The sequence below is a fragment of the Oncorhynchus mykiss genome, chromosome 11 (assembly GCF_013265735.2).
Source record: "Oncorhynchus mykiss isolate Arlee chromosome 11, USDA_OmykA_1.1, whole genome shotgun sequence".
Lineage (NCBI taxonomy): Eukaryota > Metazoa > Chordata > Actinopteri > Salmoniformes > Salmonidae > Oncorhynchus > Oncorhynchus mykiss.
Genome location: NC_048575.1, coordinates 32,721,943 through 32,749,639, shown reverse-complemented (window position 1 = coordinate 32,749,639; position 27,697 = coordinate 32,721,943). Strand labels below are relative to the sequence as shown.

At 39.1% G+C, this 27,697-nt stretch overlaps 1 protein-coding gene across 1 annotated transcript; it reads left to right on the top strand.

The window, feature by feature from the left end:
- Positions 1-612: 612 nt before the first annotated feature.
- On the top strand, positions 613-27,367 carry LOC110536595 (coagulation factor XIII A chain-like). Its single transcript, XM_036935310.1, has 15 exons — positions 613-655; positions 3,231-3,416; positions 7,445-7,627; positions 9,618-9,866; positions 12,528-12,640; positions 12,794-12,901; positions 13,691-13,862; positions 18,927-19,074; positions 19,585-19,694; positions 22,904-22,992; positions 23,177-23,339; positions 24,097-24,375; positions 24,811-24,971; positions 25,449-25,585; positions 25,724-27,367. Exons 2-15 carry the CDS (start codon positions 3,263-3,265, stop codon positions 25,863-25,865), a joined length of 2,208 nt encoding a protein of 735 aa, XP_036791205.1. The 5' UTR covers positions 613-655; positions 3,231-3,262; the 3' UTR covers positions 25,866-27,367.
- Positions 27,368-27,697: the final 330 nt, after the last annotated feature.

Here is a 27,697-nt window from a genome sequence, read left to right as displayed (position 1 = left end):
GCATTATCACTTAAGAAGGCCTATGTTGTTGTTGTTATTTTGGTCCTGTATGATGGTGATGAATCCAGATTTCCCCCTTAGAGCTTAATAATTGGTAACACTTTATTTCAATAGTCCCAAATAGATGGTTCATAGATGTTTAGTAGGTGTTCAACTAATTGTCAATATTTCAACTAACTATCCACTAACCCTAACCTTAACCCTGCTATCTCCTAACCCTAAACCTAGCCATAACTGGAGCAAGCTGTTGTATATCAGTTGCATTTGGTAGTTTGAGGATCTGTAGATCATCTTGATGGAACTATCCAAATAAAGTGTAACCTAATTAAGGTTTATTCATTTAAATTAATGTCCTTTGTGACCTCCATACTATTGATAAATCATTTATATTTTAATTGAAAAAAATCTTATGAAAGACAGAATTATGTTTTCAAAACAGTTTTCATGAAGGTCAGAACAACCTCATCTCAAAAATCTCCTGTCAGCAACGTTTTTCTTGGACTTCCCCTAAATGACACAGGACGAGAGTTGTCACTGACAGGGGAAGGTTTGGGAAGGGGAACTCTATGGTCTATATAAACACATGGGCGACATTCACTTGACATCTGTTGGCGTGACTCTTCCTCCAACTGCATCTCTACCTGAGCTTTTGAAGGTGAGTGGGAATTCTCTTCTCAGTAGTTTGTGGGTCAATTTCCTGGACACAGATTAAGCCTAGTTCTGGACAAAAAATATACGTCAAAGGAAATTACCCATTAAGCATGCTTTTTAGTCAAGGACTATGCTTAATCGCTGTCAGGGAAATTGGCCCTATTTTGTGACTGAAATTTGCTTGTAAATCTAATTTGCGACCGAAGATATATGGCTGGAAATATCAATATTTGCCATTCACGGTATTGACATGCTGTGTTCAAGCTCTCCATCATGGTTTCCATAACAGTCTATCTTCTTTCGGAAGGGTAATGCTTTACATAAAGTTTTATGTTACAAAGGATGTATAAAGGATTTATAATGAGCTTATAAACTGTTAAGCCTTTTTTAACGATCTAACAATGTTTAATAAATATAGCAAACAGTTAAGGCACATGTATTTATTTCCTGAATACTGAGCCTACACGGCTCTGGCTGGCAATAATAACATTATAATCAGTAACACTGCAGTCATATAGGCTGGATTGGAACGAAGACACAGAACTTCACATGCTGGTTTTCTTAAACCGATACTAACAGGAGATTACATGCACCTGCATGCTAAAATAAACTTGATTGCAACGAAAAACCCACACGAACAAACCAGCGATTTAGCTGATTTTACGTTGATACCAGACAGCTGCAACTTTCCTTGTCTATGCTCTCTATTCCCGCCTCCAAGGAAATATCAACCTTTCAAGAGCATCGAAAACCGTAAGGCTGATGATGAACGTCAAATACTTAGAAGAATATAGGAGTAGTAGGACTATACTTTATTCAAACGTTTCTCTCTTAAATGGAAAAATAATACGTGTTCCGTTTGAAATAACTTTATTAGCCTACATTTTCATTTGTGAAAAATGATAGATTATATAACTCATCACTATTACTTGATTTAGTTACACATTTCAAATGTTTAAAGTGCAGGGATATTTCCCCCTGGTCTTAATAAGAAATTACTATACTTTTTAAAGATAAACTTTAATTAATGGATTACATAACTTGGAAATGGCATGTGGGATAAATTACCACAGTAAATGTACCATGGTAAATGAGGAAAAACATTTGAGTTGTATGGAACGATTGCCAAATAGATAAATCGGCCTTAGCCTGTTAAAAAAGTAGGATTCATTTGTTCTGATGATAGTACTCACCAGAGAACTAAATAGTCTTGAAAAATGTTGCCATTTTTGTGAGTTGCCCACAACACGCTCATCCAACATATCACTACGTTACTCAAAAGTTATCTAAATTTCTCTCTCTAAATTATAGATCTAACTTCATTGGAATATATAGAACTTTTAAAAAAAAAATTAAACAATTTGATCAATTTACCACGAAATAATTTTGTTGAAATATCTCAAAACATTTTTGTTGTTATTGAGCAAGAGCAGTTGCAGCCAGGGAAGGTGTTGAGTAAATAATATGGTGACATCTGACACTAAGATAATTTGGTGGTCTTAATATGAATTAAAGGGGGGGGGGGGGGGGGGGGGGGGGGTAACTGTCCTCCCACAACAACTTGTGAACGTTTGCAGTTTATTAGGCTACAGATGAAATAAATTATGACCTTGCTGTTGTGTCCATAATAATCTCATCATGTCGGCTTTACCCGCACTGTATCTACAAGCTGTTGACTAGAACACACGTGCCAAGACCAGAGTGGTCATTTTTCATGACAAAACCAACAGTAGAGTTGAAAATGTGATACGTAGGAATTTAACCCCTCAAGTTACTTTCATGTACACTACATCACCATGCTAAGTCTTTTATCTGCAACAAGTCAATTTGATGGAAATACATAATATGGGAAATGGCGCATATGGTTTTGATGCGGATTTTAGAATATCCTATGAAAATCTGTCACCAATTGGATGGAAACCGAGCTGTTGATAACAATCAAATCAGTGATGTATCATGTTAGCTCATGAATATTGATGTGCCTGTACCAGTGGTTCCAGATTATTGTCCATCCTGAAATATTTCAATGCATTTTGACGAATTCTTGTGTATATATAACATATATTGTTTTATCCATGATTTATGCCATGTTAATATGATATCTAAATATGAGAGTGACGAACAAAATCAATTGGGGCCCCCTAAAGGTCAGGTACTCTGGGCACAGTCAAGTCGGTAATTTGGCCAGGATTACTACAACTATACCTAGCAGTAGATTAATATACCAATCTAAAACATTTTAACTGACATGGGTTAATTGATGCACTACCAAGTTTTGAAATTGCACCTTGTGAATTCTGATATCCTAACTCTCAACAGTAAAGTTCCTGTGAGTAAGCACTTCACTGTTAGTCTACACCTGTTGTTTACGAAGCATGGGACGAATAAAATTAGATTTGATTTGTAGTTGAGAACCTGACTGAGTTTCGATTTGTTAATTTAGAAAACACTTCCGAGGTCCTGGGTGCGGCCCTGGTTGCAATATGTTATGCAATTATCATAGATACAAGCATTTTCTGCTTGTAAATACAATACATATCTCCTTGACCACTTTTTAAAAATCTTTTTTTGATCGACAGAACAGCGAAAACTGTTGATCCCTGCTTTCAACATGTCTTCCTCTGCACACTGTACCGGGTCCAACTTCCCTGGGCGCCTGGAAAGCCCCATCTGTAGCTCCAATGCTGAGCAAGATGACCACCGTCTTCCCAAGTTTGAGGACTTTGGGGAGGCTGTGGCAATTCCCCATGGCCCCTCCAGTGATGGTACAAGATAAATACAATTAGTGTTGGGAGTATGTGTTTGTGTGTGCGTGCGTGCGTGCATGCGAATGTGCGAGAGAGAAAAAAAGAGAGAGAACTAGTCAATTCTCTGTCATCAGTAAGTAATTCATCATACACAAAAAAATGTGCATCACCATTTCTTACCCCAGTCCTTGCCCGACTATGATAAATGAGATCAAAACACATTACAGAGCAAATTCTTCAGTGTTAAAAAAAAGATGAATTAACACTAAGAGTGTTAAAACAACACTGATACCAGAGTCTGTGGACCCATATAGACACCGGAAAGTGTTAAATGAAGAAACTGCTTATTGTAAAGTCTTATTCAAATATTTCCCAGAGTGCCTTGCCTTCCAAGTAAACTGTAGAGTTACCACCCATGACTGCATTTTTTATTTTTTTATTGAACCTTTATTTAACTAGGCAAGTCAGTTAAGAACAAATTATTATTCACAATGACAGCCTACCTCCACCCAACCCTAACCTGGACGACGCTGGGCCAATTGTGCGCCGCCCTATGGGACTCCCAATCATGGCCAGTTGTGATACAGCCTGGAATCAAACCAGGGTCTGTAGTGATGCCTCTAGCACTGAGATGCAGCACCAATTGGGAGGCAGATAAATGGTTAGAGACAGATAGATGGTTGTTGCATTCATCCACCAAGTGAGATCCTAAGCAAATATTTTACAATTAATGTATATATATATGTACATATATAGAGCGAGAGATATAAAGCAATACAATACAATTATGTATTTCAAAAGGCTTTATTTTCAGGGCCTAGTTTTATCCTAACACAGGGGCCTGAAGCTCATAACCATGCACATCATTATCATATTTCCCAGCATGCTCTATTGCAGGTAGACTTTTTTAATTGTTTGTTTCAGTATCATTAATCTTATGCTACTGAAATCTAAATTACAAACATTTTCTAAAGTAATCCAATATGTTACTTGGATTTATTGCACCCATTACTGATGGTTTAGGTAGATGGTTTGGGTAGTTTTATAAATGTGTCTTGCCAATTCTTCAAGTCATTCTGAATACTGGTTGCAGATGAAACACATTTGAAGAGTTGGATATCCACACACTGTCTGAATTCTAATAGGAATTACACATAGCCTTATAAATTAGCATAATGTGACTTGCATGTCTGATATGGCCTGTAACTAGTGATGTTACACTACTCTGGACGGCTCTGACTTAGAATACGTGGACAACTACAAAGTCTGGTTAGACTGTAAACTCTCCTTCCAGACTCACATTAAGCATCTCCAATCCAAAATTAAATCTAGAATCGTCTTCCTATATTGCTACAAAGCATCCTTCACTCATGCTGCCAAACATACCCTCGTAAAACTGACCATCCTACCGATCCTCGACTTCGGTGATGTCATCTATAAAATAGCCTCCAACACTCTACTCAACAAACTGGATGCAGTCTATCACAGTGCCATCCGTTTTGTCACCAAAGCCCCATACACTACCCACCATTGCGACCTGTACGCTCTCGTTGGTTGGCCCTTGCTTCATACTCGTCGCCAAACCCACTGGCTACAGGTTATCTACAAGTCTCTGCTAGGTAAAGCCCCGCCTTATCTCAGCTCACTGGTCACCATAGCAGCACCCACTCGTAGCACGCGCTCCAGCAGGTATATCTCACTGGTCACCCCCAAAGCCAATTCCTCTTTTGTTCGTCTTCCCTTCCAGTTCTCTGCTGCCCATGACTGGAACGAATTGCAAAAATCTCTGAAGCTGGAGAGTGAGCACAGTGAGCACAGTGAGCACGTGCTACGGCGCCACAAGCCTACACTGTGTTGATGAAAGCATCTAGTAATGAACGTTTTTTCAACACAATTGGCTGGAAAGCCTCAATGCTTCAAGAAGCTTTGTTTCCCCATCACTACTGTAAACCATGAGTTTCAGATTTAGATGTTTTCCTAAAGGGGTTCAAACACTTGTCACTGTAGTGGTACACTGTAAGGTCATCCTTTGCACCTTTAGTTATAAGTGCATTATTGTATCCCAGTTCATACGTCAGGCCACACCAGGCCTGCAAGTAGAGTTTCAAAATTTGTTTTTGAAGGATTTTGGTTTTTCTGTTTCCAGGAAACTTCCAACCAGGGTTTCTGGAAACCTCTGAGTTTTGGGAAAGTTACCAGCATTTTGCAAACCTTCTTGCAAGTCACATTATGCTGACTAGCAAAGTGATGTATAGTTAGAATAAGCAATAGTTAGATTTTTTTATTCACCTACAACCTGCATTAGGAATGAGTGCCAGAGTTAGGAACATTGTGCAGAGATAAAACCTTTAAACTGCAACAAACATTTCTGTAATGAGTGGGAAAAAAATCTAATTCATCGTTATGATTAGTTTAGAAAACTATGTATCTTTGTGTAGCATAAGATTAATCAATCAATGAACCTGCACAAAAATAGATATTAAAACAAACAATTGAAAAAAAACTACCTGCAATAGAGCATGCTAAGAAATGATTGATAACTTCCCAAACTCAGTCTTAGGGAGCCCAAGGGGTGCCCATTTAGTTATTTGCCTTAGCACTACCCAGCTGATTCAACCAATGAATTCATCATCATCATCATCATCATGCTTTGATTATTTGAATTATGTGTGGTGCTGAGGCAAAAACCAAAACGTGCACCCCTTGGGGTCCCGAGGACCGAGTTTGGGAAACGCTGCCATAGTCTTTTTCTCTTCTACCGAAACTAATACCAAACCAATCAGGTGGTTGGTCGACAAAACAAAGTTTTGGACATCGTTAATCACATGCTTCTGATAAAGTGTCAGAGGCACTGACACACTGCTTCAAAGTAAACTGCGTAGATATTTTGACACATGCCTCTTAGCTTCGGTATCAAACATAACATCAATAGCTGTATTAGGGTAAAACTAAGCCTTCAAAATAAAGCCTTAGGAAGACCATATGGTATTGTGTTATATAATATATAAAATAAATACATATTCACTTAGGATCTCACTTTTAGAAAAAGGTGCTAAGTAGTAGACCCATACAGGGTTCTTCAGTTTGTCCCCATAGGGTGACCCTTTTTGGTGCTGGATTGAATATGTTGTAGAGGGTTCTATCTAGAACCCTCTATGAAGGGTTCTTCAAAGAAACCTACGTAGATGGTTCTACCTTTAACCCCCTATGAAGGGTTCTACCAACAACCGTTTTATCATGTAAAGTTTCTTCCTAAAAACCATCTTCCTCAATCACCTAAACTGGAACAACCATCTCAGTAACTGGTAAAATACATCCAATTACTAACAGATTGGATTCGTTTAGAAAACTGTATGTAATTTAGTTTTGTGTAGCATAAAATGTACCAACCAATCAGCGTGTACACATTATAGTCAAACAAACCATTTTGAAAATATTCCTGCAAATGAGCATGCTGTTTAATATCATATATGGTTCAATGTAGAATCCTTCTGGCCTTCCAAAGAACAATCAAAGAACCCTTCCTTCCAAAAACTGTTCTTAGGATGTTAAAGAGTCTTGGTAGAACCCTATCCCTCCGCAAAGAACCCTTTTGGTACCCTTTCCTCTACGTATAGGACATAAATTGGATGAATGCAACAATCATGTCTCTGTCACTAACAAATACAGTCATGGGTGGTACATCTAATTTACTTGACTAGCAAGGCACTTTGGGAAATGTTTGAATATGGCTTTACACTAAGCAGTGTATTAATTTAACACTGTTCTGGTGTCTACATGAGTCCACAGACTCAACTGTTTCAGTTTTGATTGAACACTCAGTGTTAATTTCTTGTTTTATCAATGGAGAATTTGCTGTATATGTGTGCCAACTCTGCACGGTCGAAGTGGTCAGCAGAAATCCTTGTTCCCATTTTGACTTCACACTCAGACCTGACATCCTGAAAAGTACCCTTTTTACCCAAAAAGTTTAATCCAAAAGATTTTACGTTTGTTACCTGGTTAACTAAACATCATTATTTTGCTTGTGATCTCCTTATTTGCAGCCACCCTGGAATGTGTGAGAGTGGACATGATGCAATATGAGAACAAGAGCAACCACCACTGTCACTTGTACGAAGGCAAAAACAACATTCTCATCGTCCGCAGAGCCCAAGAGTTTCAGATGACCCTCCAGTTCAACCAGCCCGTAAATCCCAGTGACAAATTCCAGATTGAGTTTTACATTGGTAAGAAGATTTTACACATTTTCACCAATGTCCTGTAATTGCCTTTTAGCTGGATAAAAATGAAATTACATGCATTGCTTGACTTCACTGACGGTGATGTATTAATTATAGTGTTCACCATTTGATAATAGTTTTAATGGGAGGGGTTGGTGTGTTAGAGGTGAAGTTGCATCTCAATACTTAAATTGTTCCTCTCCTAGTCTTCTCTCTGTCGTCTGTGTTTAGCCTCTGTAGCCAATCAGAAACACTAATATATAAAAGTGCCAAGTTGAAAGAAAAACAGATTATTGACATATTCCCATCTAAACATCTGTAACATCTGTTGATAGTAACCTTGGGGTGCCTCCCGATTCTCCAAACTTCTCCCCAAGTGTGCACTTGCACACTTCCCATCATGGATTTAGGGAGTTTCCACTATTGTTGAATCGATGACAGATTGTGCAAGTGCACACTTCGGAAGAAGGGTGTAGAAAAGAGATGAGTCCAGGGTCTCTCTCACACATTATACTGAATGCTTACATCATAATCACAGGGGAATTGCTGAAAATATATCTATGTGCTCGATTCAATCCATATTGCGGAAGTTCCGAGGTATAGAGCGATTGAAATTTAAAGGTAATTTCTGATTGAGATGGCAGCGTTTACTGTGAATGCAGTCTCCACAAACACAGGAACATTACATTTAAATCTCAATCGCTCTGTAACACGGAACTTCCGCGATACGGATTGTATCACGCCCTAGGTCCTTTAGTGTCAGCTACAAAACTGCAATATGTCAATTAAATACAAACAAAATCAGAACGACAGCAAAACGACTGCTTAAGAAGTATGACACCCTTTTTTTAAATCTTCAAACGACTTAAGCAAAAGGTGGCGCTACAAAGTATTAACTTAAGGGGGCTGAATAATTTTGCACGCCCAATTTTTCAGTTTTTGATTTGTTAAAAAAGTTTGAAATATCCAATAAATGTCGTTCCACTTCATGATTGTGTCCCACTTGTTGTTGATTCTTCACAAAAAAATACAGTTTTATATCTTTATGTTTGAAGCCTGAAATGTGGCAGAAGGTCGCAAAGTTCAAGGGGGCCGAATACTTTCGCAAGGCACTGTAACTAAGTACAAAATACTTTGAAGTACTGCTTAATAAGTACTTTTATTTGAGTAGCTGTTCTTTACTATTTATATTTTTGACAACTTTTTACTTTTACTCCACTACATTCCCAAAGAAAATAAGTACTTTTTACTCCATATATTTTCCCTGACAGCCAAATGTACTCGTTACATTTCGAATGCTCAGGCGGGACAGAAATATGGTCCATTTCACACACCTATCAATGTAACTTGTTGTCATCCCTACTGCCTCTGATCTGATGGACTCACTAAAAACAAATACTGCATTTGTAAATGATGTGTGAGAGCTGGAGGTGTGCCCCTGGTTGTCCATAAATAAATAAAAAAAACAAGAAAATCTTGTTTAATTTGTTTAATGTAAGGAATTTGATGTAAAGATTCTACTTTTACCCAAGTATGACAATTGATTACTTTTTCCACTACTGATGGTTTGTTGCATTCCAGGTCACCTTTATTGCAGTCGCGCTGCACAGACTACCGACAACAGTATCTTCTGTAATGTTGTTGTGATATTGAGCAGACCTTGACTTGTGTTGGTTGATGTGTTGTTAACAATTTTTTGGGTGCCACTTTATTTTACAGTGCAGAAAATTATCAGGTATTTCTAAAATAAATGTCATGGTAACACAATAATTACACAGTAATAACTAACTTTACTTGCTTTGTTTCTTCAATACTCATTAAAACAGTAGCTACTTGGTACCATTTGTTACCAACTGAGGTTAATTATTTGAAGAACGTACCAGAAAGTATTGATTGTTACCACATAACATCATATTAAATACTAAGATAGTTCCTGTGGAAACATGAGTGTCTACATGTGTTGACATTTCCCCTGTCATGTCACCTTCTCCCTCAGGTATCAATACCTACGTGTTGAATGGCACAAAGATCATCATCTCCTTTGACGGCTCACAAACTGGGAATTGGACCGGCCGCATGATACAGCAACAAGGGGAGGAGTGCGTGGTGGGCATCACCCCTTCTGCAGACGCCATCATCGGGAAGTACTACACGAGTGTGGCGGTCATCGGGTCCAATGGAATCTCAAGGACACAAAAGGACTCTGGAACAGACTTCTACCTCCTGTTCAACGCCTGGGCGTCCAGTGAGTGGAATCATTCTGGATTTTTTGTTTGTCCTCTTCGGACCGCTTAAGATAAGATAAAACATATGCATTATGCACCCCTTACGGGAAAAAACAAATGATTTCGCACATGGAAAATCACATGAATTCACATGTGACATTCAATGTGAAATCATGTGAAATTGTTTTTTTGGAAAACTTAAAGTGATGATATCTCCCATAACCCTTCACATGTGGATTCAAATGTTCACGTTAATATTTTTCACAGGATTTCACAGGTGATGCCTCGGCAAACCAAAAATGTGTCGTTAGGATGAATACACAGTGCTTTTAACATACTGTGTAAATAGTTGACACTTTCACCTGATTACATTGTGTATGTTTATACGGTAATTATTATTCAACATCCTGGGATATGAACTCGCAACCTCTTAGTTGAAGGTATTCCAATATTCCTGCTACTCCACCACGTCTTTGTCAATGGCTGATTTAACCTGTATTCCAACAATTTGGATTTAAATTTTATCTCAGTTTTGTTAAAAATACACTCAATAAAAAACACATTTACAATAATAATATGCCCCACCAACATATGACAACTATACAGAAAACCACTCACATCATCAATGATCAGAGAATATTCAGATGGAACTCATGTGCAGAGATGTATTATAGGTAATGAAAGTGTAGAGGAACGTTACAGTACAGACTTTGCAGCGCCGCAGATTGATCAGCGTACCCCAAATCCATTGGTTGTGAGTTGAAATCCCAGGTGGGGTCATATTGAAAAGTCAGTACTAACTGATCATGTCAAATGGAATCATATTGTCCTTGATTAGTGTAAAAAGTATGTATTTGATCTGAACATCGTACCACTTATTTTGAAACCCCCATATCGTTTCATTCCCCTTTATTTGTTTAACGTGTGAAATCACATTATCCACGTGAGGAAAATAAAAAAATGTCACATGTTGAGCTGAAATTATCAGATGTAAATTAAAAAAAAGAGACACCATATGTGAAACTGAAAATGAAAACGCTTAAAAATTTCACATCACCGGAATTGAAGATTCTAACTCTCACATGTGGAGTTGCATTTTTCCCATGTAAACAACTTTCACTTGAAAATACAATTTGCATTTTCGCATGTTGAAATTTGCATCACCATGTTGTCACATTTATTTCACATGGTATCATGTTTTCACATGTGTAGTTCAATGTTATCACATGTTGCTTTTACATGTGAACACAAGTTATCACATTAACTTGTGATCACATGCAATCACATGAGAAACACATGTTATCAAGTGTAATTCATGGTGGCATGTGTCATTTTTAACATGCTGTAACACACCGGTTGGAGGATTCGGAGAGTGGAACATCAGCTATAAGAAAGCTAAGACTTGGACATGAGTATTAAATGATGAAAATCAATTCTCATCCTAACATTCGTCCCCCTCCCACTAAGAAATGTTGTTGTTTCGTAAATTGAAAAAATACACTATACTTGTTTAGGAACAAAACATTTGGGAAATATTTAAATGTTTAATTTGTTGATTCATGACAACAACAAAATCTGACAGTGATGAGAAACTGTAGCCTGCATGAAAAGCATGTTTTGATTCCCAAAAGAAAAACATGGAGTCACTTTTTTTTCTTTACTTTTTGATAAAGCTCCACGGTTAAATGCAAAATTCTACTGACAAAATACGAAATGTCAAACGCCGATACAACAACAGTGTAAAATAACATTCAGTCCATATTTTCTCTTTTAAACAAACTTTTTCACCAAACCATCAAAGAGGATCAGGCGCGGTCCACTTGCACATAGCAGGCCCACAGTCGTATGGGAAACGCATCACCAAGGCCTCCTTCGGTTTCACATTCATACAAAAGTCCCTCACACAAACAGTAGCCGGCAACATAGTTCTCCCACACAGCTCCATCCATCCCATATGCGTAACCAGCCGGTCGGAGAGCAGAGTTCTCCCACTCGAGGGTGCCTCCATGCAGAATTGTTGTCTAGTCCAAGTTGTATAATCCACTGCTCAAACCCGTCCAGAATGGCGGGAGAAGCCCCATTCCCATCACGTCCACAAAGCAAAAGGAAGGTCCAATATGTGTAAAAGTCTGGGTAAAATGTACTTAGTTGGTAATGACATTTCAGACATGTGGGCAGTCTAGTACTCACTGTTCACCCATCCAATAAGCTAGCAGTGAGGGAGACGATAGTGTGCAGAGAAAGCTGCCCATGCTTCTCGTCGTATGCTTGCTCCATAGGGCTAGAGTAGGCCTGGCTAGCATGCATGCAGCCTAGCGAGGTCATGTCACTTTAGTCCAGCGATAACTTCAGAAGACACAGGTTCCACAGATGTTAAAAACGCTCAAAACACAGCTGCCACCAATGTAATGCGCTGTTAGGAGGGTTCAGATAGTGGGACATCAGCTGTGTGAACGCAAAGGACGCCAGACAGCATACGGAGCTCAACAGGATGTGGCTTCCTTCCAGGACATGCGACCACGGTCTCAATTAGTTCACGTGACACAAATTAATTTATAGACACAGGTCAGGCATTAGAAATCAATGATGAACATCCAATTCTCATCCTTACAAGTCACATCTAAAGTAACAGATGACCAGATTCTGGTACTGAGGCTGCAATTTATTTCTGATTTCTTTAGATGATGAAGTGTACATGCCCAATGAGGAAGAAAGGCAGGAGTATGTGATGAATGAAAATGGCTACATATACCAGGAGGAATCAGGTGATGGAAGACAATGGTATTATGGTCAGGTACATTAAAAGACTACACACACATGCCCCACGCGCACACACACACACACACAGATCAAATACCTTAATGTCCTGTATACTCTACACACACATTTACATTTGTGTCATTATTGTTCCTTTTTTGAGGCTGGAGGTTATATTTCTCTCTTGTAGTTTGTGGAAGGGATTCTTGATGCCTGTATCAAAATCTTGGATGACTCACACATGCCTCTAGTAAACAGAGGCGATGCTGTCAAAGTCTGCAGGATAGGCTCTGCAATGGTGAGTGATATTTGCAGATAACATAAGCACACTACACAAATTCCAAAATGAGCCCTAGTTTAAGCACTAAGAGCCAAGTGCTTTTCACAACCACAAGACGTACCAAGCATTTAACCTGAACTTCTGTCTACATCCACAGAATGTGATTCGCAGTAGATACTATACATATTATCACGCCTGCTCCAACTCCCCCTCCCTGGCGCTCGAAGGCGTTAGGCTCCCCAGCATTACACACTCCTGCAACCATCATTACGCATACCTGCCTCCCCCCTGTCACGCACCTCAGGGATTATTGGACTCACCTAGACTCAACACCTGTGCCATTATCTCCCCTATATCTGTCTGTTCCCCGCTTCAGGATTAATGTTCGTTTGACGTTGCATACCCGGTTCTGACGCTGTCTCTGTCCTGTTTGTTGTCTGTTCCATATTAAATGTTCAACTCCCCGTACCTGTTTCTAATCTCCAGTGTCGGTCCTTACACATATACAGTACATATTGAATGAGATATTGCCTCACTACATTATTTTGATATAATATTTCAGGAAAAAGTGTTTTTAAAAAAAAGGGTATATTTGTGTCTACATTCAACTGGTAAAAGTTAACTGTGATATGAATAAAGGAAAACAATTACCCCGGTACCTGGCCTTAATTAAATACTCAATTTCCTTTTGCATGCTTTTACCAACTTACTCTGAACATTTCATTTCAAACTAACCTATCCTTATACCTGGTGCACTAATCTCTTTGGGGGGTTTTCTATATATTTTCCCATTCCTTGTGGAACCAGATGAACTCCCAGGATGACCGCGGGGTCTTGGTGGGCAACTGGAGCGATGACTACTCCCTTGGCACTGCACCAACCTTCTGGATTGGCAGTGACCAGATCCTGCTCCAGTACGTCAACAAAGGGCCCGTCAGCTTCGCCCAGTGCTGGGTCTACGCCGGGACGTTCAACACCTGTGAGTGCCTGATCAAATTCCCTTTTCATTTTCAATGTCCACCCCACAACATAGGTCATGTGTCTTCCAAATTACCTGTGATTTGCACTGAGGGATTGATGGTCAATAGAAAACAGGCCCATCCAGTTATAAACTGCAGTTTTCAACTGAGAAAAGGTTGCCTTTTTTTAGTGGGTAGATCAGCTTTAATACTGCAGATGGATTGTGGTTTCCATCAATATAATTGTCTGCATCACTTTCAATCTCCAATATATATCTTTTAAAATATATTTTAATTTATTATTTTGCCTTAACCCTACCACCCTCCCCTAATTGGAGTAAACGAATGGACAACAACACTTAGGCTTCTACTTCCAGCTTATACATACTATATACATTTTACAGACACAGTATATTTTAAAATAGTTATCTTTTGTTGGTTTTTAATCCCATCCTTCAGAAAACCTCAAACCCTCCCATCTATTTCTGAAGACCGTCCAGTTTTAATTTCTATTTGCCAAATATTTTTCAACTATAATGTGATGTTTCACAAAAGTTCTGAACCTTTCTATTCTCATAGTTTCTACAGATTGTAAATTAAAGAGAAACATTTTGAGTGTTATTATATTATTGATGGATTGACTATGGCTTTTTAAATCACCCAGCAGTTATATTTACAGAGTTAGCAATAATTATTCAGCCATTCCTGAACCTGCGACCAAAAACAAGGTTAACATGAACAGTACCAAAACAAATTACCTAAATATTTGTCACGTTCTGACCTTTATTTCCTTTGTTTTGTATTTATTTAGTATGGTCAGGGCGTGAGTTGGGGTGGGCAGTCTATGTTTGTTTTTCTATGATTTGGGGATTTGTATGTTTCGGCCTAGTATGGTTCTCAATCAGAGGCAGGTGTCATTAGTTGTCTCTGAATGAGAATCATACTTAGGTAGCCTGGGTTGCACTGTTTGTTTGTGGGTGGTTGTCTATGTTGGTTGCTTGTGTCAGCACAGTTCTCATTAGCTTCACGGTCGTTATTTCGTTTATTGTTTTTGAACAGTGTGTTTCAGTGTTCAGTGTTTTCTTTATTAAAATTCATGATGAACACATACCACGCCGCATTTTGGTCCTCCGATCCTTCTCGCCTCTCCTCTTCAGATGAAGAGGAGGACGTCCGTGACAATATTTTGTCTCTTTGCAGCAAAATCTGCAGATCTGGGATGGTTGTATCCCTCATTTATACAGTATAACATTCTATTGGTTGCAAGAATTTTGTATAGTAATTTGAAAAATTACATAAAAAATCTCTTCAAGTATTTTGCGATCTATATGGAATAATATCCAACAATAAAATAAATATTCTGTGCGCTACGCATTTTTGTTAGTATTTTTCATTGGTGTAAGGGGCCTCCAATTTTTTTTATGGACTGGATCTTTATATATTTACCACTTGGGTTATGCCTCAGTAATAATAAAATCAGACCTGGTTGAGTATCTGATAATCTACCAGTTTTATAGGAGTGATTAAAACATCCTAATAAACGGTCCTCTGAGGACAGTACATAAAAAAAAAGGTTTGGTATGCCATCCAGGCATAGGGTTTTCCTGGACTTGCACCAAGATGTTCCTCCTCTGTAATTTGGCCTTCACCTGAGTCTTTCTGTACCGCTGTTCATTTCACATTATTAATAGAAAAAAAATGTTGGATATTGGAGATGGAGGAGACTGAAACGAAAACGTATGCTTAAAAGTACTTTCCCTCCTCTTTCAAAATATTATTTGGGAAATCATGGGTGACTGTCATTTGTAACAAGTTTCATTCAATTATTTTTGGTAGCATTTCTATGTTGAAGATAAGAAATGATTTGGTGCATTTTTCCCCTCACATTCCATCCAGTTTGATAGTTTTTTTTTATAATATATTACTTCTTGAATAAGTTCCTTAATTTATTTTTGTTTATCCTCAAACAAATTCTGTGCCTCTATGGGAAAGTATATATTGCTATTAATCTGTCCCTCTATTTCATTATTTTTACCTAAATTGCTTTTGTTTTAAAGATGAGTATTGAATTGCATGGCCTCTAAAGGCACATAGATTAATACAACAGAAAGGGTATTTTCTCCAAGATTTGAGGCAGTGCGCACATGCTGCTGTTCTTTGCTGAGCGCTTAACAAAGAAACAGACACTTCTAGTTGCTTCATTTAGTTATTCATGCAACGTTAGTTGTGATACAAATGTTCGGGAATATGTTTTGATTTTTAATGCATTGTAAGTCTGCATGATGCGCCTCTAATGATGATTTGAAAAAAGTTGCACCAAAGGCATGAGCTCTGCTTAGTTTTTTGAGAGGGTTGTACACACTTCATCAATGGAACTGTTTTGGTTTAATTCATTTATTGCCAGCGGGGCCCGCTGGTGTAACTGCTAAACTGCTTTCTGACTGTACACTGTACTGCATGATTGTAGCAGCAACTAATGTGTTAGTTCTATTTTTTCTAGTTGACAATGATATGACAACTACAGTATGCAGGCTGTCTATAGAGGTTAGCGGTCGTGATATGGTTTGGCTTGGAAAGGTTTTTTCACCTGGTCACCCACAGCTGTTGTGTTGTGCACTGGAGTCCACAAGGGAAGGGAAAAGGTGAGAGGAGGAGAGCTTGTAAGATAGTTATGAGAAGAAATGATATACAGTTGAAGTCAGAAGTTTACATACACCTTTAAACTCAGTTTTTAAACTCAGTTTTTCACAATTCCTGATATTTAATCCTAGTAAAAATTCCTTGTTTAAGGTCAGTTAGGATCACCACTTTATTTTAGGAATGTGAAATGTCAGAATAATAGTAGAGAGAATGATTTAATTTCAGCTTTTATGTCTTTCCATCACATTTCAGGTCGGTCAGAAGTTTACATACACTTGATTAGTATTTGGTACCATTGCCTTTAAATTGTTTAACTTGGGTCAGATGTTTTGGGTAGCCTTCCACAGGCTTCCCACAATAAGTTGGGTACATTTTGTCCCATTCCTCTTGAGAGCTGGTGTTAACTGAGTCAGGTTTGAAGACCTCCTTGCTCGCACACGCTTTTTCAGTTCTGCCCACATATTTTCTAGGATTGAGGTCAGGGCTTTCTGATGGCCACTCCAATACCTTGACTTTGTTGTCCTTAAGCCATTTTGCAACAACTTTGGAAGTATGCTTGGGGTCATTGTCCATTTGGAAGACCTATTTGTGACCAAGCTTTAACTTCCTGACTGATGTCTTGATATGTTGCTTCAATATATCCACATAATTTTCCTCCCTCATGATGCCATCTATTTTGTGAAGTGCACCAGTCCCTTCTGCAGCAAAGCACCCCCACAACATGATGCTGCCACCCCTGTGCTTCAAGGTTGGGATGGTGTTCTTTGGCTTGCAAGCCTCCTCCTTTTTCCTCCAAATATAATGATGGTCATTATGGCCAAACAGTTCTATTTTTGTTTCATCAGACCAGAGGACATTTCTCCAAAAAGTACGATCTTTGTCCCCGTGTGCAGTTGCAAACCGTAGTCTGGCTTTTATGGCGGTTTTGGAGCAGTGGCTTCTTCCTTGCTGAGCGGCCTTTCAGGTTATGCCGATATAGGACTCGTTTTACTGAGGATATAGATATAGATTTTGTTCCTGTTTCCTCCAGCATCTTCACAAGGTCCTTCACTGTTGTTCTGGGATTGATTTGCACTTTTCGCCCTGAAGTACGTTCATCTCTAGGAGACAGAACCTCGTCTCCTTCCTGAGCGGTATGACGGCTGCGTCGTCCCATGGTGTTTATACCTGTGTACTATTGTTTGTACAGATGAATGTGGTACCTTCAGGCGTTTGGAAATTGCTCCCAAAGATGAACCAGACTTGTGGAGGTCTACAATTTGTTTTTCTGAGGTCTTGGCTGATTTCTTCTGATTTTCCCATGATGTCAAACAAAGAGGCACTGAGTTTGAAGGTAGGCCTTGAAATACATCCACAGGTACACCTCCAATTTACTCAAATGATGTCAATTAGCCTATCAGAAGCTTCAAAAGCCATGACATAATTCTCTGGAATTTTCCAAGCTGTTTAAAGGCACAGTCAACTTAGTGTATGTACACTTCTGACCCACTGGAATTGAGATACAGTGAATTATAAGTGAAATAATATGTCTGTATGTTTTCCAACAATTGTTGGAAAAATGACTTGTGTCATGCACAAAGTAGATGTCCTAAACAACTTGCCAAAACTATAGTTTGTTAACAGGAAATTTGTGGAGAGGTTGAAAACGAGTTTTAATGACTCCAACCTAAGTGTATGTAAACTTCCGACTTCAACTGTAAACAACAAGTAAAGTGATCATGCTGTTTTTATGTGGCTGTGTGATAAAAGGTGTTTTCATTCCGGCGATTCTGTTGAAAAACATTTCTTAAACTGAAGGAAACGGAACAAAACGGGGCTAAACATATTACACCCTAGATCAGCTAGATGCTGAGTGTGCAAGGCGGTATTGAATGTGTCACAGTCTGTCACCTTGATTACTTAAAATTCTCCCGACCTGTGCACCTACGTTGAAAACTTTCATTCATAGGCTAGGTTGTAGGAACCTCATGATGGGTACAGGGAACATTTTTTGTATCGTGTAGTCAGTCGCCTAAACCTACCGCTGTTACATTGAGCTTGGTGAACAGAATATGAGTGACAGTCATCCAGTATGCTGTAATAAAAATAAGGCCATGCTCATTATGCTAAGCCATAGCTCAATACACAAATCACGGTTTTCTGACTAGTCTGGAGCATAGGCCACTTTCTAGGTATGCATGAGATGTAGAAAATGTGTAATTAAGGTGACTAGTACCATTGACAGAAAAAAATAGGTAGCAGTTTCCTCAGACAAGGCCCACTGCTGTGCAAGTAAAACACACTTCTGAAAGTTGTATCGGTAAATCTACGCTAATCAATTTATTGAATACATTTAATGTATTAGTTAAACATTTATTAATGTTAACGATTGCATGTTAATTAATATATGCTTATTTTTGACATATTGCCTAGTCTCTTTAATGGTGTCCCCTCCCCTGCCCCAGTTCTGCGGTGTCTGGGCATCCCTGCCAGGGTGATCACCAACTTCAACTCTGCCCACGACAACACAGGGAACATAATCACAGATCTCGTCTTCAACTCAGTGGGAAATGTACTTGAACTGAACGAGCGCCTTACCAGAGACTCAATCTGGTAGTTATATTTCTGCTTATCCATTTGTATTGAATGAAAATGAAATCCCAGAATGTAGGTTTCTATAATTCTTTCAATGTATGTTCAATGTATGTACTGTAAAAACAGTTTAGTCATAGCATGGTGGGGGGTGGAATGGACTGGATGTCCCTGTTATCTTTAAATCATTGTGCTCCAAGAAGAAAATGATTGTGCAGGATCCCAGATTGTGTATCTGAGTGGTGAAGGATGACAGATTGTGTACCTGAGTGGTGCAGGATGCCAGATAGCATACCTGAGTGGTGCAGGATGCCAGATAATGTTCCTGGTGGGTGCAGGATGCCAGATAGTGCTCCTGATGGGTAAAGGTTTCCAGATAGTGTTCATGATGGGTGCAGGATGCCAGATAGTGTTCTTGATGTGTGAAGGATTCCAGATAGTGTTCATGATGGGTGCAGGATGCCAGATAGTGTTCCTGATGGGTGCACGATGCCAGATAGTGTTATTGAGAGGTGTGCATTGTCTCCACAGGAACTACCACTGCTGGAATGAGGCTTACTTGTCCAGACTTGACCTCCCTGCAGGCCAGAACTTTGGTGGCTGGCAGGTGGTGGATTCAACCCCCCAGGAAACCAGTGATGGTAAGAGAGAAATTAGGATAATGGGAGAGACCTAATTTTCACTTCTGTATACACATTTTGTATGCTTAGAATGGGATTCACAATTGCATAATGAAATTAATGAAAACGCAGCCATTTAAGATAGTGTGTTCCATGATAATTTGCACCCTTGATAACCGCTAGGCTAAATAAATACAAATACTGAGCTATATTGTATGCAAAAACATGACATTATTTTATACTAATACAATTGCTCAGCAAAATATATTTTGTTTATTTAAGAAGCAATACAAAACCATCTAAAAAAGAAGGTCAAAATGATTGGCATCCCTGTTTTCAATAGTCTACCACCCTCCCATTGCGAGGATAACGACACTGAGCCTTTTTCTTCAATGTTTTATGAGATTGGAGAACAAACACATTAGGAGTGATATTAGACCACGGTTCCTCGATAAAGAATCTCTCCAGATCCTTGATATCTTTCGTCTGCGCTTATGGACTGCCCTCTTCAATTCAAACAACAGGTTGATTTTGTACTCAATTAACCATTTGTTTGTGGATTTTGATTAGTGCTTGGGGTTATTGTCTTGCTGGAAGATCCACTTGCAGCCAAGTGTCAGCCTCATGACAGAAGCAACCAGGTTTTTGGATAAAATATCCTGGTTCTTGGTAAAGTCCATGATGTCATTGATCTTAACAAAGGCCCCAGGACCAGTGGAAGCAAAATAGTCCCAAAACATCAAAGGTCCACCACCTTTATTTACCATAGGTATGAGGTACTTTTATGCATACGCTTCTGTTTTTCAACACCAAGCCCACCACTGGTGAGCGTGGCCAAAGAGCTTCAATTTCATGTCATCTGACCATAGCGCTGTTTCCAATCCATGTGCCAATGCCATTTATTAAACTCTAGGTGATGCTACTGTATGGTCAGATAACACGAAAATAGAGCTAGTTTTTTCTTTTTCTCTAAGCAATTGTATTAGTATAATAGAACATACATATTTTTATACAATATACAGTAGCTCAGTATTTGTATTAGAATCATGTATTCTATACAGTCCTTTTTTGCTCATCTTTATCAAGGGTGCCAACAATTATTGACCTCGCTGTATATTTTTCCACATTTGCATTTTTTTCATCTGAAATGAATGTTCTTGGGCCCTTTCTATGTTTATGGCTGTTTTCATACTTTTAAAACATGTACTTTAGAATGTGTTGTGTTGCAAAACAAGATACCCAACACACTTGTTTCATATATCCAAGAGCCATGTGTTTAGAGAGTTGGGACATTGAGGTTTCTGCATTGCGATGCCTTCACATAGCACTACAATATTCTATGGCAGCCATGTTAGCTCCCGAATGAGCATTATGTAATAGTCCCAGTTCTTGTTGTTTGTCTCGAATGATTTTTAATCTTAAAAGATTGAACACATTTTGTACGTATTCACCACATCTGTGATTATTTCAGCCGATGTTATTATTTCCTAAAGTGATGAAGTATAAGGCTTTAGATTTGGAAAGATTGCACAAAAACAGTGGATAACTGTTTTATCCCCCATGAATCCAACAATATAGTTGAAATGATAGTGACGTCAAATGTTTTGGGGAAAGATGTGGGTTTGTTATTGAGAACACTGGACAAAATAGTAGAGTGCAGGCCTACATAATGGCATTTCTATTCAAGAAAGTGTCTGAATGTACACTGTTAACACAGGCTGTAGACTTGGAAAAAAACTGCAGCAGAAACAAAAACCGGGAAATCAGTTACCAGTCTAATAGTATTGAAATTGACAGCATCGCTAGTCCTTTGCCCATGCTTTGACCAGGGACCCATTCTGGTAGTTTAGGACGAGACAGGCAAAGGTGTAGAGCTGATTGATGCTTCCAGTGATGGTGAGAGGGATGACAGTGTCAAACAGCTTGTGCTCCTTCTCTCTGCAAGTCAGCTGCTACACAGGGACCATCAGCCGAGATGTATTGCGTCTCCCTGAATTCTGCTGCTGGCGTCTGTGCTCTCTTTCAGAGGAAAGCTGGTCTGTAGACCTTACAGGGCACACAGTCATCCACAAGGAAACCTTTTTCCACCATTATGGCCATTGCTGGTTTCAGCAGAGAAACGATGTCGGACTGCTTCAGGATCTCCTCACTGACAGAGCCTCCATATGGGGCTGAAACAAAGAAATGTGTTAAGAAAGTTGCCCCATGTTGTCACGATGCAGCTCACAGTCCGCTGGTGGATGTTGAATCTGTGGGCCAGATCCCTCTGCTTCAGACCCAGTGACAGATGAGTCATGAAAAGGAAAAACTTGTCTGTGGGCTGCAGGGATTGTGACTGATGGAGAAAAAAAGGATTAAGATGCATTACTATGCAAAATTATAACTAAAATGATCAGCCCTACAGATTGCAGATAAATATGATAATATGGAATTACAGCATCGCCTCTGCTAGAGACATTTGGGAGTCATCAGTGTCCAAAAAAGGAGTCTCTGTCAAAGGTTTTGGGTCAACCAGCAGGACAATGACCCAAAACACACATCAGAAAGCACCCAGGAATGGTTCTAGAAGAAAAGCTGGACTATTTTGGAGTGGCCAGTGTTGAGTCCAGATCTGAATCCCATCAAAAATCTATGGCAAGAACTGAAAACAGCAGTTGGTGGAATCCATCCCTAAAATATTGCGGAATTGGAGCAGTTTGCAGCAGTTTTAGGGATCCAATAAAAGGTGCAGCAAGCTCATTGATGTCCACAGGAAGCATTTGTTGGCAGTTATCTGGCCAAAGCCTCTGCATCCAGGTATTAGCTCTTGGGTGATAATAATTTTGTCCATGTCATTTCACCAAATTGTTTTTGAAATTTAAACTCATTTTAGAAGAAATTGGGAATTATTTATAAAAAACTATAAGGGTGCCAATATATTGCGCTGCAATTGTACATGCAATTCTTAAAAGTAATAAAATGGCTCTGAAAAGCATTGATTGCATCTTGAAAATGTACCAATTCCCTGATAATTAATACAATCCGTTTCCAAATGCATTGCTGTGTATTCTCCAAAAATGCTAGCCAATATATTCTAGAAGATGCTAAATAACCAGCTAACAAAATATCAAAACGGTTTGGATGAAATAACAGCACCCTAGGGAAGTCGAAAATAAGCAAACATTTTTGAAACATGAACTATTCTTTTAAAAGTCAGACAGGGTCATGAGTTGTTGATATTGTTTTTGCAGGATATTTCCGCTGTGGACCTTGCTCTGTCAAAGCCATCAAGGAAGGAATGCTTGGCTATCAATTTGATGCCCCGTTTGTGTTTGCTGAGGTAAAACAATACTCTTCTTTATGCTTGACCAGTAACACTCTGTTGAATGTTCAGCCATAATGACTTCATCATCACTCTATGCCATGAAGAAGCATAACACAGTTATGCTTTATAACTTGCAATACATCTTATTAAATTAAAATCAATCCTCATATTCACATGTATCTCTTTCTTTTAACCTCAGGTGAATAGCGACGTTTACAAATACAAGCTAAACTCACAAACTGGGAAAACTGAGTTACTAAGCGTAGACACAACTTATGTCGGCATGAAAATCCTGACAAAGTCCATTGGTGGAAACAATTATGCGCCAATGGACATTACAGGGACGTACAAATACCCAGAAGGTATGTGGCACCTGGACAATGGAGTAGGCTGGCAAAGGTGCAACTGCACATTTTAAAGGTTGCTATTGGCAGTTTGCAAAATGTCTCATGAAACTAATGCAACAAGAATGAAGAATAGAAATTACTTTGCTATTACTGCTTTTCAAAATACTTTGCAAAATTATTATTATTATTTTTTTTTATAAACGCAACATGCAACAATTTCAATGATTTTACTGAGTTAAAGTTCATGTAATGAAATCAGTCAATTTAAATAAATGTATTAGGCCTTAATCTATGGATTTCAAATGACTGGGCAGGAGTGCAACCATGGGGAGCCAAGCCCAGCCAATCAGAATGAGTTTTTCCCCACAAAAGGGCTTTATTACAGACAGAAATACTCCTCAGTTTCATCTGCTGTCAGGGTGGCTGGCCTCAGAAGAAGCCAGATGTGGAGGTTCCGGGCTGTACAGTTTATACAGTATATTCCTATTGGTGAAATAAAATTGCCAATGAGTTTCATATCAGTCCCATGGTTGTTATTTTAAGGAGTGGGGCAGTCCCACTCCACTCAGATTTTTTTGTCTGTTGTATTTGATAGAGAGATAGAAAAGATTGAAGATAATTGCTAAAAATAGCAGTGGGCCGGATTCAAACCCTTGCTGCAGTGATATCTATGTGTACCGAAGAGAGCGGTTTAGATCAGTAGACCACCCTAGGCCACCAGTCCCATGTTAACTCTATTCCCCTCCAACTCCCCCCCCCCCCACACACACAGGTAGTAGTAAAGATGAGGAGACCATGAGGAATGCCGAGAGAACCTACAAGACGCATTTGCAATATGACGATGAGCAGGGCGTGGCGATGACGCTGGAGATCCCGCAGGAGCGTGTGAAGATTGGCCAGAACTTCCAGATGGCTGTGGTCTTCAGGAACCTGAGTGAAGACACACGCACCATCCATGGCTTCCTGGTCGGCTCCACGATCTACTACACCAACATCCAAAGGGCTCAGTTCAAGCAGGAGACCTTTGACGTCACTCTGAAACCCATGGAGAGTGAGTAGAAACCAGGTTGATCCTTTACATACGTACTGTACTGTAGGTCTTTTTGGGCTTGTCTCCATGATTCACAACTTTGTATGATAGTCCTGCAAAGCTTTCAGACCCCTCTGAAATAAAATCCTCAACAGTTTATAGAAAATGCTTTGCAGTCCTTTTACAGCTTTATGGCAACGTCCTGTTTCAGCAGGTGTGTGTATGTATTGTATTGTAAGAGAACGTGAGGTAACGATGGGATGCTCTCTAGTACTTACCTCAAAAGACTTTACAGGTGACAACCTGGTAACAAATGGTAATGAATGGTGAATCCCAAATAATCCAAATATGAATTTTCAGGTAATAATTATAAAAGTTATGTTCTGCCAAACATATGCTCCTGTTGTTGATTGAATTTGTTTCGTTGTCAAAACTCTGTCTCCCTAAAACCAACAGCGTCGAGGATACAGGTGGTCGTGCTGGCCCAGAATTACATGCCCAAGCTGGGTTGCCAATCCAGCCTCCGCTTTGTGGTGACGGCCAAGAGCATGGAGAACAACCAGGACTTGATGGCCATACAGATAGTGAACCTGAAAGGCCCCGAGTTGGCCTTTGCGGTGGGTCTGGAAGTTTCATTAGTCCTCTTTATTAGGATGTATTTCCTTCCTCCCTTAAAGGGATCGTTCACCCAAATAAAAAATGTCATCATCTTCTTTACCGTGTCAGCAGGAATTTGGTGACAGTGGCTAGGTACACAAAATCAAATCATGGATTGCTCGCTTACGTTGTCCATAGACTGCTGACATGGTAACGAAAACTGTCATTTTGTAATTTGAGTGAACTATCCTTTAAAGTGTTCCGTAAAAGTATATATGACATTTATTTCGTTTTTCCCCAAGAGCTAATATAGTAGTGTACCCAATTAAAAACCTATTTGTGCTGCTGGAGTGCTGCATCTCTCCTCACCTTTGTTAAAGCAGCCATTCTGAAAAACATCCATGCTCCCAACGCAGGGGAGTTGATAATCCCTAGATTATTATAATGTCTTATATCACCATAGATTTTTCGTGAATGGACCATCTCTATTTGAACAGATGAGTGGACCAGCGAAGGTGAACCAGGAGGTATTTGTCAAGGTGGAGTTCACCAACCCGTTCCCATTCAGCCTGCATGACGTGAAGATGGCCATGCAAGGGCCTAATTTCATCTCGTACCGGGAAAAGTTGTACAGGTAAAAGGATTTACAACTCCAATTCCTCACATCATGAGGATGTTCACACTTACATTAGTCTCACATTCACAAAAACAGATGTAGTCTGTTTATTACGTCAATCTGTGTGTGTGTGTGTGTGTGTGTGTGTTTGTGTAGTGAGATCGCTACCGGCACCTCCATCACCTGGATGGAGTCCTCTGTCCCTACGAGGTCTGGGAATACAATGATCTATGCTGTCCTGGACTGCTCGGTCCTTGGAAATGTGCAAGGCAATTGGGCCATCGGCATCCAGGCCTGATAATCGCACAGGAAGCCCTTCCCACCTGCTAATCGCCTGCCATCGACCGGAGAACCATGGACGAATAGAGGCTCTTGTATAGATCTGAAAGGATTTGATTACTGGATAAGCAATTCCATCTAGCCTATGAGAAGGTGAGGGCGAGCAAATAACATACCCCTTACGGAAAAAACACATGATTCACAGGTGAAATTTCCTCCTGGGAAATCATGTGCAACCATGTTTTTTTGGAACACTGAAGTTTACATGTGGATTTTACATGTGATCACATAACCTTTCACGTGAATATTTTTCAAATGAGATTCCACAGATGATGCCCTGCAAACAAAATTAAGTCGTTAGGATACACACAAACAGTTATTTTAGTGTTTTCAATGTACATTTTTGACATACATAATTACATTGTGTATGTTTATTTATACAGTAATTATTATTCAACACGTCCTCAGCTGGGTTTTGAACTCACAAACTCTTGGTTCAGAGCATCCCGACCTTCCTGCTACACCATCACGTCGGTGTCAATTACAGATTGAACCTGTATTCGTACACTTTGGGTTTAAGTAAAGTAAATATCAGCTTTGTTAAAAATACACTATTATAAAAAACGATTATAGTTATCATAGTGATTCAGGAGTAACATTAAAACAGAATAATATCCCCCACAAACAGTAGACAACTATTCAGAAAACTATACTTATTCTGAAATAACTATGAAATCTATGGTGAGAGAATAATAAGATGAACTAAAATAGAAGTGCAGATGGCACTCTTTTGCTAAGTGCAGACATGTATTATAGATAATGAATGTGTATAGGAATGCTATAGACTTTGATGGGCAGCAGAAAGATCAGCGTAACCCAGAAGTTGTCAATTCTAATCCCAGGTGGGGTCATATTGAAAAGTCACTACTAAGTGATCATGTCAAATGTAATCATGTTGTCATTGATTAAATATTTTGTACACTATTTTAGCTGAATAGTGTACCATTTACTTTAAAACCCACATATCATTTGATCCCCTTACACAAAAATACATGCAAAATCACATTTTCACATGTGAAGTACCTGAAATTTTCACATAAAAAAAAAAGACGAGGTCAGTTCTTCACATATGAAACCACATGTTCACATGTATTCACTTTAAAGTTCACATGTTAACACCACCTTTTCACATATGAGGAGAATAACATGTTTTCACCTCACGTGGAATTTGTTTTTCACGTGTGAAAACGTTCACATAGGAACATCTAACTCTCAAATGTGTAGTTTCATGGTATCGTACGTAGATATTTTGCATCCTCATGTTGTCACATTTATTTCACGAGATCATGTTTTCGCATGTGTAGTTTCATGTTATCAGATGTTGCTTTTACATGTTGTCACAGATGTTATCACATGTGAAATGTATGTGATTTTTCTGTAAGGGATTGCTTACACCGATAAGATTTGTTACAGAAAGGGCTAGGGGCTAGGAGTTGATTTGGAATTGGGCAGAAGAGGGAGGGCCAAACCGCAATAAGTGGATCAGTTTATCTTTTTATTTTCTCTGCAATGCCAAATATCAATCAAATCAATGTATTTTCAGGCATCGGTGACACTTAAAGTTGAAGGGCACCTACATAAGGACTTCATCACACATTCAATAGCCATATATTCCACATGCATAATCAGTAGAACTGCAAGCTGACTTTATTTAACTAGGCAAGTTAGTTAAGAACAAATTCTTATTTACAATGACGTTCTACCCTGGCCAAACCCGGACGATGCTGGACCAATTTTGCGCCATCCTATGGGACTCCCAATCACGGGCAGATGTGATACAGTCTGGATACG